This window comes from Athene noctua, chromosome 9 (assembly GCF_965140245.1).
Source record: "Athene noctua chromosome 9, bAthNoc1.hap1.1, whole genome shotgun sequence".
Taxonomy (NCBI): domain Eukaryota; kingdom Metazoa; phylum Chordata; class Aves; order Strigiformes; family Strigidae; genus Athene; species Athene noctua.
The window spans coordinates 24,825,571-24,838,651 of NC_134045.1; the positions used below are offsets into that span (position 1 = coordinate 24,825,571).

The 13,081-nt window shown below is 47.0% G+C and overlaps 2 protein-coding genes across 3 annotated transcripts; one reads left to right on the forward strand and one right to left on the reverse strand.

The window, feature by feature from the left end:
• Window positions 1-146: 146 nt before the first annotated feature.
• On the reverse strand, window positions 147-4,880 carry COX4I1 (cytochrome c oxidase subunit 4I1). 2 transcript variants are annotated; one of them, XM_074913215.1, is made up of 5 exons: window positions 4,804-4,880; window positions 3,855-3,934; window positions 2,986-3,153; window positions 1,928-2,059; window positions 147-413 (listed from the first exon to the last, which is right to left on the reverse strand). In XM_074913215.1, exons 2-5 carry the CDS (start codon window positions 3,931-3,933, stop codon window positions 277-279), a joined length of 516 nt encoding a protein of 171 aa, XP_074769316.1. In that variant the 5' UTR covers window position 3,934; window positions 4,804-4,880; the 3' UTR covers window positions 147-276. The 2 variants fall into 2 exon arrangements, with proteins under 2 accessions (XP_074769316.1, XP_074769317.1); XM_074913216.1 differs by lacking the exon at window positions 4,804-4,880 and adding an exon at window positions 4,476-4,500.
• A 128-nt stretch (window positions 4,881-5,008) lies between these two features.
• EMC8 (ER membrane protein complex subunit 8) lies at window positions 5,009-12,880 on the forward strand. Its single transcript, XM_074913214.1, has 5 exons — window positions 5,009-5,307; window positions 10,162-10,238; window positions 11,643-11,712; window positions 12,214-12,308; window positions 12,585-12,880. Exons 1-5 carry the CDS (start codon window positions 5,098-5,100, stop codon window positions 12,742-12,744), a joined length of 612 nt encoding a protein of 203 aa, XP_074769315.1. The 5' UTR covers window positions 5,009-5,097; the 3' UTR covers window positions 12,745-12,880.
• Window positions 12,881-13,081: the final 201 nt, after the last annotated feature.

A 13,081-nucleotide genomic window follows, 5' to 3' on the forward strand; every position in this document is an offset into this window, starting at 1 on the left:
TGGCTGGCTGTGCCCCAGAAACGTTCCCTCGAACCGATCAGATACCATGACAAGATTATCTGGGAAAGCTCTACCCCTCAGCTTGTGCTACAGATTACCAGCACAACAAACCATAAATAAAACAACAAAAAAAAATAAAAGGAAACTTTCAAGTTAACCAGACATTTATTAGCATCTATGTAGGTGGAGAGGTTGTTCCAGTACATAAGCAACGAGGTCACACACAGGTGATGGAATCATTTCGGATTCAAGCAGAGCAGGTTCCACTGAGTTGCTTCATTTCTTCCATTCGTTCTTCTCATAATCCCACTTGGAGGAGATGCCCTCCACGGGGTTAATCCGCATGTCCAACATTCTCTTTGTCTGCATTGACACCCACTCCTCAGAGAAGGTGTGCGGAATAGGGCCGTACACTGCAATCCAAAAGCAGGTGGCGTTATATCACAGAATCCCAGAATCATCTGGGTTGGAAAAGCCCCTGCAGCTCCTCCAGCCCCACCATGACCCTCCCCCTGACCGTTCCCAACTCCCCCAGATCCCTCAGCGCTGGCTCAGCCCGACTCTTCAACCCCCCCAGGGATCCCGGGGACTCCCCCCTGCCCTGGGCAGCCCATTCCAACGCCCAACAGCCCCTTCTGCACAGAAATCCTTCCTCAGAGCCAGCCTGACCCTGCCCTGGGCAGCTTGAGGCCATTCCCTCGGGGCCTGGCGCTGGGGCCTTGGCTCCAGAGACTCACCCCCCCTCTCTGCCCCCTCCTGGCAGGGAGTTGCAGAGGGCCAGGAGGTCTCCCCTCAGCCTCCTCTGCTCCAGACTGAACCCCCCCAGTTCCCCCAGCCGCTCCCCAGCAGACCTGTGCTCCAGACCCTGCCCCAGCTCCGTTGCCCTTCTCTGGCCACGCTCGAGTCACTCAATGGCCTTTTTGGGGTGAGGGGCCCAAAACTGAACCCCCTCAGCGAGGGGCGGCCTCCCCAGTGCCGAGCCCAGGGCTCAGATCCCTTCCCTGTCCCTGCTGGCCACGCCAGTGCTGACACAAGCCAGGATGCCATTGGCCTTTTGGCCCCCTGGGCACACTGCTGGCTCACTATCAGTCAATTAACCCCCCCAGTCCCTCTCTGACCGGCAGCTCTCCAGCCACCCCTCCCCAGCCCTGTAGCCCTGCTGGGGGTTGTTGTGGCCCAAGGGCAGCCCCCGGCATTTGCCCTCAGTGAAACTCATTGAAACTCAGTTTTGCCATACAAAACCAGCAACTTGGGAACCAAGGTACAAGGTTCACTAAGAAAAAAGCTTTTTCCCCCCCTCCCCAAAGCCATCAGTGTGGAGCCCACGCACATCGCCTCCCCTACATCCAATTTTGGAGACGTTCAGTTCTGACCAGATTCCCACGTTGATTCTTTAGCCGTTTTGTTCATCAGTAAAGGCTCGTACCAAAACAGCTTTCTCCTAAACGTTCACCGCGGGTAGATGACAGAGAGCAGCTCATTTAACTGCGTGCGCTGCCGCACAGCAGCTGGAGGGCTCCCTCGAGGTAGGATCCTTAGCTGGGAAGGAAGCCAAACATGGCAGAAACCCAAATGTTTACTACTGAGGCAGCAATAAGCTTTTGCGACAGCAGATTTCCCAGGGAGGAGAAGCTCTGGGATCAGTAGCATCACTACTCTTTCCCTCCCTTTCCTTCCAACAAAACTCTCTCCACCACCTTTCACCTTTCTACGAGTCAGCTTCCTGAATATTTATGCTCCACGCCCGCTGATCTCCATGACGTTAAAACTCCAGAATTGAGTTTTCAGAGATGAACCAACAGGAGGTCACCAGGCTGTTCAATACACTATTCCGACCCCCGGAGCAGTTCACAGAGAATTCTCTCATTTCTCATCATGTATCAATTAATCTTGCATTTAAACTTACCACTCTATAGCATTTACTTACTATAATGTTTCTGCCAAATGAGGATGATACCAGTTACACCAAGAAAGAACAGAACTCCACCCAGGATGGTCTTCCATTCGTTTGATCCTCTGTTCATTTCTGCGTAGCTCTCGTTAAATTTGATACGATACACTGAAAAAAAAAAGGCATCAGATCATTTCTTTTACTTTTCCTGTGACTTGCAGGCAACACACCACTCTCCAGAGGGAGGGGACCAAAGCCTCAAGTTGACTGAAAGGGAAAGGCCTGACAGAAGGAGAAATGGTGCTCCCCTTCCTTCCCTCCAATCCCCAGGGTGGTTACTGGCCACGAAGCTTCCTAACACAAATAATCTGAACAGGAACACTTGGATCTCAAAAGTCTTCTCTCAGATTTGCCACTAAAGCCCAGAAGATTTTGAATTTCAAAACAGCATTAGATTTGGGGAGTGTTTATGAATATTTGAGCAGTTCCCAAAAGAGTTTTAAACCTTCTCACTTTGACACAGGTAGACAGAGCACTTACATACCATGACGGCAGTTAGAAGAGATGATTCAGTTTTATTTGCAAGTCAAACCACCTCTTTAATTAGCTGAAATTTGGTAACGCTAAGGTCAGTGGTCATTAACATTCAAATACACAGGGTTCATTTTACACAGCTAGACTAACAACTGCATATTGCTGTAATGAAAAGATTTTTTTTAACAGCTTGTTGAAAGCAGATGGGAATCAGCAAACAAATATAATTAGTGTTTTCTGCAGGAGAAAGAAGTTGCTGAGCTTGACCTCAGGTACGTAAGACACAGCATAGTAGGTGCTTCTAACTTTCAGAAGAGCACCACAGATCCCAGGAACACAAAGCACTGATCTCCACTCAGATATACACAAGGAGCTCCATCATAATGAACAAAGCTCCTTCACAGCTCACACAGAGCCACGGAAAGAGAAGGGTTTAACAGCTGCCCGAACAGACACTGTCTGTGGTGCTTTTTCTAATAAAAATCATCAATAATGAACCTGCAACAGATCAGATCACATCCTTGCTAGCTGTAAGGTTATTTAAAGCCCCCACTACCTACATTCAACTTTCTCATCGACGGACAGAGCAGTCCAAGAGGCCTTTTCCTTCTCTTTCAGCGCCTTCTGCTGAGCAGAGAGATCCTTTACAAAGGCCACTTCGGGCAGGGGAACGTCACGACGGTTGACATAGACTGGGAGGCTGAAATCCTCTGCTTTGACAACACCAGCTGCACATGGGAACAGAAGACACACGCAGTCAAGCTTCCGACTCCTGCGCAAACATCCCTTACTGGTGACAATCCAGAAAAACAACAGCTTCATCAAAAAAGGGATGAGAGTTAAGGAATCCACAGGGGAAAAAGACTTCCAGGTGAAGCATTTAAAATGGGTGATATTTAAGAGTGCAACAACAAAGCGGAAGGGGAACTACATAAAAGTTAACATCCAAAATTACTTTATTAATGTCTCAGGCACCTCTGCTTCCAGCTGACGTTCTGTGTCACATATATTTTCTGTGACAAGTCACTCCTCATGGCCACTTGGTGTTAGGCGTTTTGGGGTAGTTTTTATCATCAATGAGCTTAGGAAATTCTGATTTTTTTTTTTTAATAAATGTACTCTACCCGTTTGGTCACCTACTGCTCACCTTCCCTACCAAATACCTACAAGCCCTCTACACCTTTTCCAACCTAGTTTCTGCCTGGCCCTCGGCTCCTGCCGCCTCCTCAGCCAGCAGTGAGCCCTGCCTGCACCTCGGCAATGCCATCTGCTGGCACAGCCCACTCGGATCTCCTGCCACCAGCCTCACCAATCCCCCCTCGACCCCAATTCTTTCCTTACCCAAACCCCAGCAGCAGCTTTTTGTGTTCTCCCTCTAAACTGCTTGTTCCATCATCCTTATTACACTACCAAAGCAGTTACCACCTACCATGTCCGTGCGCTCTCATGCAGATGGAGGTGGAAATGGCTCTCTTCCCCACGAGGCTGAACACCCTTGAAGCCAACATCCTGTGGGCACAAAATAACAGCAGGCAAGTCAGCGTCAGGTGAAGACACCAAATGCACAAAGGTGAAATAATACAATTTTCCACTAGTTTATAAAAAAGAAAAGCAGGCTAGAGACTTCCTGTCCCTTCTCCAAAGAGCAGCACATCACACTGAACCCTTCTGGGCTTCTCAGGGATATTCCCCGATTAGAGCAACTGCATGGGTCTTCCTCACCCTGCTTTCTCCCCACAGCCTCCTGTATTTGAGGGCAAAAGCATCCCCTTGTTTAAGATGGCCTTCTGGGATGCCTTCACTTGGTAACAAATCGTTACTGGGCACAAGCCAGGAGCCCCAAGCGAGCCAAGTCTAAGCGCATCTCACACCCACTGAAGAAATGACACTCAGCTAACGGTTCCTCCCACAGCCCCGGGCTCCCACGCAAAGGCTCACCGGGAGCGGTGCGGATACGGAGCTTCTCACAGGCCCCCGATCTCAGCTAAAAAACCCCACGAACCCCCCCCCCCCCCCGAGGCGAGCGCGGAGCCTGCGGCCCACACCTGACCTTGGCGCGGGCCTCACGGCGCAGGGAGGCGCCCCCCACGGTACCACCCGCGGCGGTGACGCCTCCCGCCCGCCCGCTAGAACATGACACGGACGAGAGGACGCCGCAACGACGCGGGGTAACACCGCGGCCCCTTCAACGGGGCGGGGAGGCCGCAGCGCTGCCCCATCACTCCCGCCTTCCCCCCTCCCCAACCCGAGGTGCTGCGGCCGCCCGCCATCCCCCGGGGCGGGTGGAGGGGACGGGGAGGGTCCGCCCTGCCTGCAGCGGGAAGCGGGCAGCCCCTGACCCCCCCTCCCTGCCCCGCCGCCCGCCGCCGCCCGACGACCTGGCGACCGTCCTCTACGCCGGGCTGCGACCGGAAGGAGCCGCCGAGCGGAAGCGCGGTGCACGCCGGGAGGCGCGGGCCAGCGAGAAGCCGCAAAGGAGCGGCCCCTGCCCGCGGGGCTGATGGGATGCGGGAGGACCGTCCCGTCTCCCCCCCCCCCTCCCCCAGCCTTGATTTTTACGACAGCGTCGGCGGCGCTTGGCGGCGTTTGGCGACACTTGGCGGCGGGTGGTGTGAGGGGAGGCGGCGGGGCCGGGACGCGGTGGCGGCCGCGGGGCTGTCTGCCGTGGCAGGATGAAGCTGACCACGCAGGCTTATTGCAAAATGGTGCTGCACAGCGCCAAGTACCCGCACTGCGCCGTCAACGGGCTGCTGGTGGCCGAGCGGCCGTCGGGCGCCCCGCGCCGCGACCAGGCCGGGCCCCCCTCGCTCTTCGTCGACTGCATCCCGCTCTTTCACGGCACCCTGGCCCTGGCGCCCATGCTGGAGGTGGCCCTCACCCTGGTAAGACCCTCGGCCTGGGAGCGAGGGGCTGGCGTGCCCGGGGGGAGGGTGTCGTCTCCAGGTCCTGGCTGAACTCCGGGGGGGCAACCGGGGCGAGGAAGGGCTCGTGCTGAGGGGACTCCCCAGCGCCCCAAGTCCCCTGCGCTAGCGGCAGCCAAATCTGTGAGGTGAGCGGAGTGTTTCCAGACTGGAAAAACCCCTGAGGCCCATCTGCGGTTACATCTTTCCGCTGGTGAAGCAGCAGAAAACTACGGAGCCTCGTAGCTTTGTCTAATTTCTTTTTTTCAGCGCAAGGAAACTGCTATTTATATTGGTGTCATTATCCCTGAATAAATCCCAGAGGGAATGTTCTTATTCTACAGCAGAAAAAGCTTTTCTAAGCTTACCTTTAAGGCACTCCAAAGCATTATCAGCTAATTGGTAAAGGGTATGCTTGTCTCCAAGTGGGAGTTTATAGATGCACACAAGTATGTATTTCTTAATTAACTTTGGAATACTTTCCCCATTTATGGATGCCATTAGCCTAAATAGGAAAAAAAAATATCTGTTTTCATACTGCAACTCTGTCTTGGGTTTGAAATCTCACTTGGTATCTTGCAAGCTTGCTGTTGGCTAGTTAACCATGGGATAGCCAGGGGCAGCCAAACACTCCTTGTTACCATTTCCCCTCCCTCACCCACTGCTGTGGAAGAGCCTTGTAGTAAGTTATCGTGGGATAATCTGTTTTTCCCCCTGTTGTCACATAGGCAGGACAAGAACCATGCCAGGACCGTAGGGCTGGGCTTTTCCAGTCTCAAACCCCCTGGTCCTGAAAACCAGGAGCCATCCTGCACTGGGCCACAGCTGCGTTCTGCCTGGCATTTTTGGAGAGCCCCTTCATCAAAACCAGAAGATGGAGGGAACAAAACGCGTTTGGATTTTATTGTAATAGGGGATTAGGGTGGACTGGTGCAAATCTGGAGGCAAAGAAGTGCTTTCGTGGAAGGCATAGCCACCACTAAAGTGAGATCTGGGTGTGATTTGAGCTCCGGACTTCTCTATCCATTTTAAGACTTGTCATTGTTAGCAGGAGAAAACCCATCCCTTTTTGATATCTGTGAAAATAACTAATTTCTGATTCTCCTAGACTTCTTGGCCTACACATTCCCCTCAGTTTAACAGAATGCTTCATCAAAAAATACTTACTTGTAAATAAATTCCATTTTTCTCCTGTTAACATGACGCCGTGGGAATGTTGAGATCTTTCTGAAGCCTGGGTATGATGAAATGCAGCCAGAGGCACAGGAACGGGGGCAGAGCCAGAGCCCTGCCTGATTAAGTTTGCCATACAGCTGTGGAGCACGCAAAATTTGTCAGTCTTAAATATGTTTACACCAGCGTAATGGTGTAGTAGTAACACAGAAGTGTATGCTGGTAGTGTAGTCATTTTCTGCTTAAGGTTTTCCTCATGCTACTGGTTGGGAAATGTAATAATACTGCTTATAATTGCTTTAACGTAGGCAGGGCTTTACCTTTTTGAAGGAGGGTAATTTGTTTTTCCTCTGTGAATGAGTAAGTGGAAGTTTCTAGTGAAGTACAGAATAACACATATAAAGTATGTGTAGGGTTTGTCTTTGAATGAGGCTTAAATATCTTTCTACAGGATTAGTGGCAGGGAATTTTTGTGAACTTTAGGCCTTCGGTATAGTTTTCTAGTGTGGATCTTGCTACAGGATCAGATTATTAGGAAATAAATCCTGCTTCTTGCAACATCTGAAGTATCTTGCCACATCTACATCTTGCACATCATTATGGAACCAAAGAGATGGCAGTGTCTTACGTATTTGCTCTTGGGTTTTGATACAGAAAGTTAAAGATTGGAAACCCCTGGCATTTCTCACATTAATTAGGACTTGCTGAGGCATACTGTGGTTTGCAGTCACATTTGATGACTCCTGTGATACTTGGCAGCTTTAAAACACAGCGCTTGACGAGAGCCCAAGGCCTTTTGCTCCTGTTCTTTGTTTAAACAAAGGCAAAGGTGTCAATAAGTACTGGCAGGGCAGCTATGAAAACTGGCTTTTATTGTTGTACGGTTTAAAAGGAGGGCGCTCTCGCCTGTGCCGTGCAACGTAACGCAGGGTTACTGAATTAATCAGTGAGATTAGCACAGTTGAAACTCGGTGTTTGTCACAAAATTCCTCTGTTCCTGAAGGATTGCGAAGCTTTGGCAGGTTTTGATGGAATCTGTTTCTCTTCCACTTCAATTACTGCTTGATTCTTGGTCAGGCCCGTGGGCTGGTCGTACGTGTGAGGGTTTCCTAGAACCAGCCCCACGAGTTTCACCTCCTCTTCTCTGACCAGAATTATCCCAGAACATCAAATGGGAGCAACAGCCCCCAGATTTAATCTGAAAATAGAGGGTACACTTTCAAACGGGCTCATCCATGTGGTAACTTCTAAAAATCGGGAGCGGTGCTTTAGCAGCAGCCTGGGTGCAAGCAATCAGTGAAATTAGATTTTATTAAACACGCAGCAGTGCTCGAAGGTTTGTAGCTCTGGAGGGGAGAAAGCAGAAGCGTGTGCATTTAATTTGAGCTTTGGCGTGCCAGTTTGAAATCCCTTTCAAAAACGAAGTTATTAAAGAAAAAGTGAATTAAGTTTTGCATGGGGTTGGTTGGTTGTTTTTTTTTTGTGCCTTTGAATTTCTCGGCTAATTGATGTGGTTTAGCAACCGCACCTTCTTAAAAAAAAAAAAAAAAAAACAAAAAAAAAAAACCAAACCAAACACAACCAAGGGGCACTTCCCCCTCTGTTTGCATGGCTGGCTCCCCACTGCCTGGAACAGCAGTCAGATGGCAGGAGGTTACAGATTTTCTCCTCCCAGGGCTCTTCTAACCCCCTGCCGCCCGCCTTTGGGGGCTGCAGCGGGTGGGAGCACAGCCCACTTTTGATTTTTCAGGGGGGGACACGTGCCGTGTGGAAGCAAGACTCAATTTCTCCCCCGTTGGCTTGTCCTTGGCAGGGCTGGACATGACTAAAAATATCGGGGGCTAATTGATGCTAAAGCTACCTGTGGTGGCAGCGCTGTGGTTAGAGAGTGTTTGGAAATTGCAGGTGGAAACAGCTTTAATTCCAAATTTAATTTTTTTGCCTTTTACGTAAGCAGTTTTTAATTGCCGCTTAGGGAACTGCGAACTTGAAAATCATACTCTCTTTTTTTTAAAAAAAAAAAAAAAAAACAAAAAAAACCCACTTTTGGTACGCAGCAAAAATTGATTTAGGACGAAGGTCTTTAATTTTTAAATTGCTGGACTTTTTTTTAAAGTGATTATTAATTTTAGTGTCCGGCCTTCTGGCTTTAATGCCAAGCTTTCAAGCCACTAACAATTAAAACCATAGTCCTAAGCCCTCAAAATGGGTTTGTAATTGAAACAGCAGTTGTTCCTCAGCTAAAGCAGGACTACACAGCCTTTTTTTTTTTTTTTTTTTTTTATCACGTAAATCCACGTTATCCCTTGTAGAGGAAGGATTATTCACGTGGCTTTTTTTTCTTTGTTTGCTTGTTTATGCAGTCTAATACTATAATTATTGCTAAAAAAGAGATTGATTTGACTTACAGGATGCGACAGATCAGCATCAGATATATTTTTAGAGTCAGTTTTAATGTAGCTGTTGAGGTTTTTTTGATGCATGCTCTCTAGGGACTGCAAAGGAAAATTCTAGCTGCTTTCTTCCCTTCTCTCTTTCAGGACTCTGTATTATGCTGACTTGATATCCTCAATTATAAGGAGAAACATCCCATATATATGTATTTTCAAAGCAAGACAGGCTCAGCAGGAGGAATTCAGATCCAGCATAAAGCAGAAAGAACAGCAGCGTGTGCATGCTGAAACTGCACTTTAAAAAAATCCCTACAAAACTACATAAACTTTTGTCCTGGTGTAAATCAAAAGCTGTGCAAATTGTATGCAAAGAAATGCTTCTGTTTAAGCATTTACATACAGGTGTTAAATAAGGAGAAGCTGCCTGGACTGACGGTGTCTATAGCAGAGGTGAGAGAATTTATGCCGATGGCTCTTTCATGGAGCCCTGATCTTGTGGTTGAGCTGGAGAGTATTTTTAGAAAAGTGTTCAGTTTTGATTGAAAGATTTTTATAAAGAGTGGAGAATCCACCCACATGGTCTGATAACTTGCTCCAGTGGTTAGTTACCCTTGCAGGTGAACTCTCAGAACCATTTTATCACAAAAGCCTTTTTGTAACGAAGCGGGTTGAAAAAAATGATAAACGGGAAAAACTTTTTCTTGCCTTGCGTTTACGTTGCACTTCAGGCTTTATTTGTTAATTAAGGCAAAAATGCTTACACTTCAACCTAGAAATGTTACATTAGAAATAAAATCAGCAAGCTGTTTTTGAAATGACAGTACAGTCACACGTCCACAGGCTGGATGTTTTCTAACCTCTGTCAAATGAGCACTAACAGAAAATAGCCACAACCAGCAATAGGTAAGACGTAGACTCCTCTCCCAGTCAGCGCTGCTTCAGCAGCTCTTTACTAGTCCTGTCCTTCAAATTTAGGCCAGGCTTTGACTGGGAAACCTCCTCGCTCTTTTCCTCCATTCCGTTAACGTTTTCCATCATTCGCCAAATGTTCAGTTTGGTTTCTCTGATCTAGTTAAATTAGCCAAACCCCGTGCGTGAGTGCACACGTAAATATATATATAAATACGTATATATTTAAAGAAGCAGTTGGCAAAGATACTGCAATGCTTCAATTACCGTTTTGTTTGCAGGACAGACATGAGATTTCCTTGTTCTGTGGGGTTTTTTTTCTTTCTTTTCCTGGGCTTAATTGTTCCAATTACTTTTTCAGATTGACTCTTGGTGCAAAGAGAATAGCTACGTGATAGCTGGATATTACCAGGCAAATGAACGCGTGAAAGATGCCAGGTGTGTTGGTGCAATATTTCCTTCTGTTTGCTCTTTTCTGTTGTACTTTGTACTCTGCCAACAAAAATCATCGACATAAATCATGCATGTTGATTAACTTTGACAACTGTCATCTGGTTTCACATTGTCTTCGTGGTGCTGGTGGATATGGCCTTTGTTCAGGTGCAGAAACCCCAGTCTTTCCAGAATCACTCCTCTTTAGTGGATACTATAAAAGGCCAGTTTTTGAACGACTGCCAACCAGTTTAATTACAGTTGTCAGGGAAATAGCCAAAATTTGCAGGCGCATTTGCTTGTGCAATACATATCTTGTAAACCCGAATGGCTCCGAGTATCTTTGGAAAGGTCTTTCAGAAGTGACCTAATTCTTACGAAACTATTTAATTGTCTCTGAGTTTTATTGAAGCGTTTTCTTAAGTGGTAAAGGGACGCTCTTGAAATGGAAGGTGATGTCTGTCAAGCAGCAATATCTCTTTTCACTTATTTTCTCCAGGATTAATCATTTTTTTTCCCCTGCTAGCTAACTCAAATTACTCAATAAGCAATAAAGGGGCCTTCCTGTGGAGCCAAAATAGAGTTTTAGATAAGCGTATCAAATATTTTCCCCTGTATCTATTGGACAAATCCAGTATCAGGACTAACGAGAGTACATCATGCTTGCATTTAGAATAAATATGAATAGCTTTTTTGAAGTATTACGCTATGTTACAGCTATTTTGTTAATATCCTTCAGTCTCAAGTATGTTTTTTAAGTAATACTTGTGACTGCTAAGGTATCTAACAGGGATGAGGGCATTATTTGTCCTTTCCTTACAAGGGAAATAAATCTGCTGGAGACATTTTTAAGGAGAAAATACCGTTTGTTCTATTTGAGGTTTGAAAGAATCTCACAGGCTTGGTTTTGTTTTTTTTTTTAAAATTCCAATTTCATTTCTGAAGATAATTGGCACCACATAGAGATTGTCATCTTTGAAACAAGGTAAAGGTTTTCCTTTAAAAGATTATCTGGTTTCAGAAGAGAAGCTGGGCAGTGAGTGGGTTCAAATGCAGACTGGGGAGCAAACTCGGTTACTTTTTTAGATGCCTGGCAGGGCAAAGGTCTTTGGTCTGATGGAAGAAGGTAGGAGGCCACAAAATGTTGATTCCAGACAAAGTCTGCAGTGAGCGTTTGGCTGTTCCAAACCCACTGCCTGAGCGTAGCTGAGATCCGGATCGTGTGCTGAAGAGAGGAGCTGGGGTTTTCTGAGCCTTCTGACTTCAATCAGGTGTAACATCGGCTTGTTATCTTGTTCCTGTTTGTAAGCAGGCCGTGTAATTTTCACATCTCTTTAAGCATATTTCCTGCTGGTTTCAGCTGAAATGTCATGGTTCAGGTAACACAGTTGCTTTTACCTTCTGCTGCAGCCCAAACCAGGTTGCGGAAAAGGTGGCCTCCAGAATTGCAGAGGGCTTCAACGATACAGCACTCATCATGGTAAATGACTTCATCCCTCTCCCTTTCTCTGGTGTTAATGTTATGACCGTGGCCTTGGACTAGCCATTTAAATGCTGTTCTCTGGATCCTTTAATAGTCAAGCAACTCCTTTTCTCTTTCCCTCCAAATGCTCTGGGGAAGAGTTACAGTGACCTGTAGCCAGTGGAAGTTCTTAGTAAAGACTGCAGAGCTGTGGTTAGCTCTGCCATCTCGGAGGAAGTGGAGGCCTTCTCTGCTTGCAAGGCTTGAGTGAAGTCATGTGTTCATGACTTCAGACCCCTTCTGTCACTTAAACTCTTGTCTTTTATGAAACAAAGGCTGCTTTGCCTCCTTGCTGCAGTGACAAAGGGTGTTGGCAGTTTAAACATGTAAAGTTAGGCTCATTTGAAGGTAGAATAGTGGACGAGTTAGTATAAGGTGCCCTGTTTGTAAAAACTGTTTTTTATTTCTTCTCTTGGGATCTTGAGGAGACTAAGGAGGTGTTTTTCTGTTGCACAACAGGTTGATAACTCCAAGTTTACGATGGAGTGTGTGGAGCCTGCCATCCACGTGTATGAGCTTCATGAGAACAAGTGGAGGTGCAAGGACCCACACGTGTGAGTAAACTTCAGAGTTTATTTGTGTTTGGGTAGTAAGGAAAGACAGGAGCAAAACTTTGTAGCTGAGTGACCCGGTAAGGGTGGAGGGTGTAGCTGACTGATTTTAAAGGTGGTTTTTTTTCTGTAGTAAGAGAGAACAGCCAGTTTGCAGCCAGGCAGTGGTGTGACCACCATAACCACGCTGCAGAGAGCATGGCTTCATTTCCAGAGTGGAGGAGGTGGTGATGATTTTCTTTGTGATTACTTTTAATTCCTGGTTATTTTACATCCTAGTGATTTTTGTGAAGATTGGACTGAAGCCCAGAGAATCGCTGCATCTCTCTTGGACAGCAAGTCCTACGAGACACTTGTAGATTTTGATAATCACCTGGATGATATCCGGAACGACTGGACAAACCCAGAGATCAACAAAGCTGTCCTCCACCTGTGTTAGAGGGGTTTCTACTGACTCATTTACGGGCATCCCCACTGTGTACTGAAGAGAGAAAAATGCTATTTTTGAATGTAAATAGAATAATATTCAGTACCTTGTGTGGAAACCTGACTGATTAAAAAGGAGTGGCATGTCACATGGCAGAGTGATGTGTCTGTAAGCCATTGAATCTTTTTTGTGAGATTCCTTGGAAGAGCTGCAAACTGTCGGTTACTGCTGTCCTCGTGGACGCCTTCCCAGTTGTAGTGAATGTTGCTGTTCCTTCGAAACCAGAACTACTTTTTGCTTGTCCCTACTGTTCATATTACAAAGTTTTGATTAAGCTTTTCTAATCTTT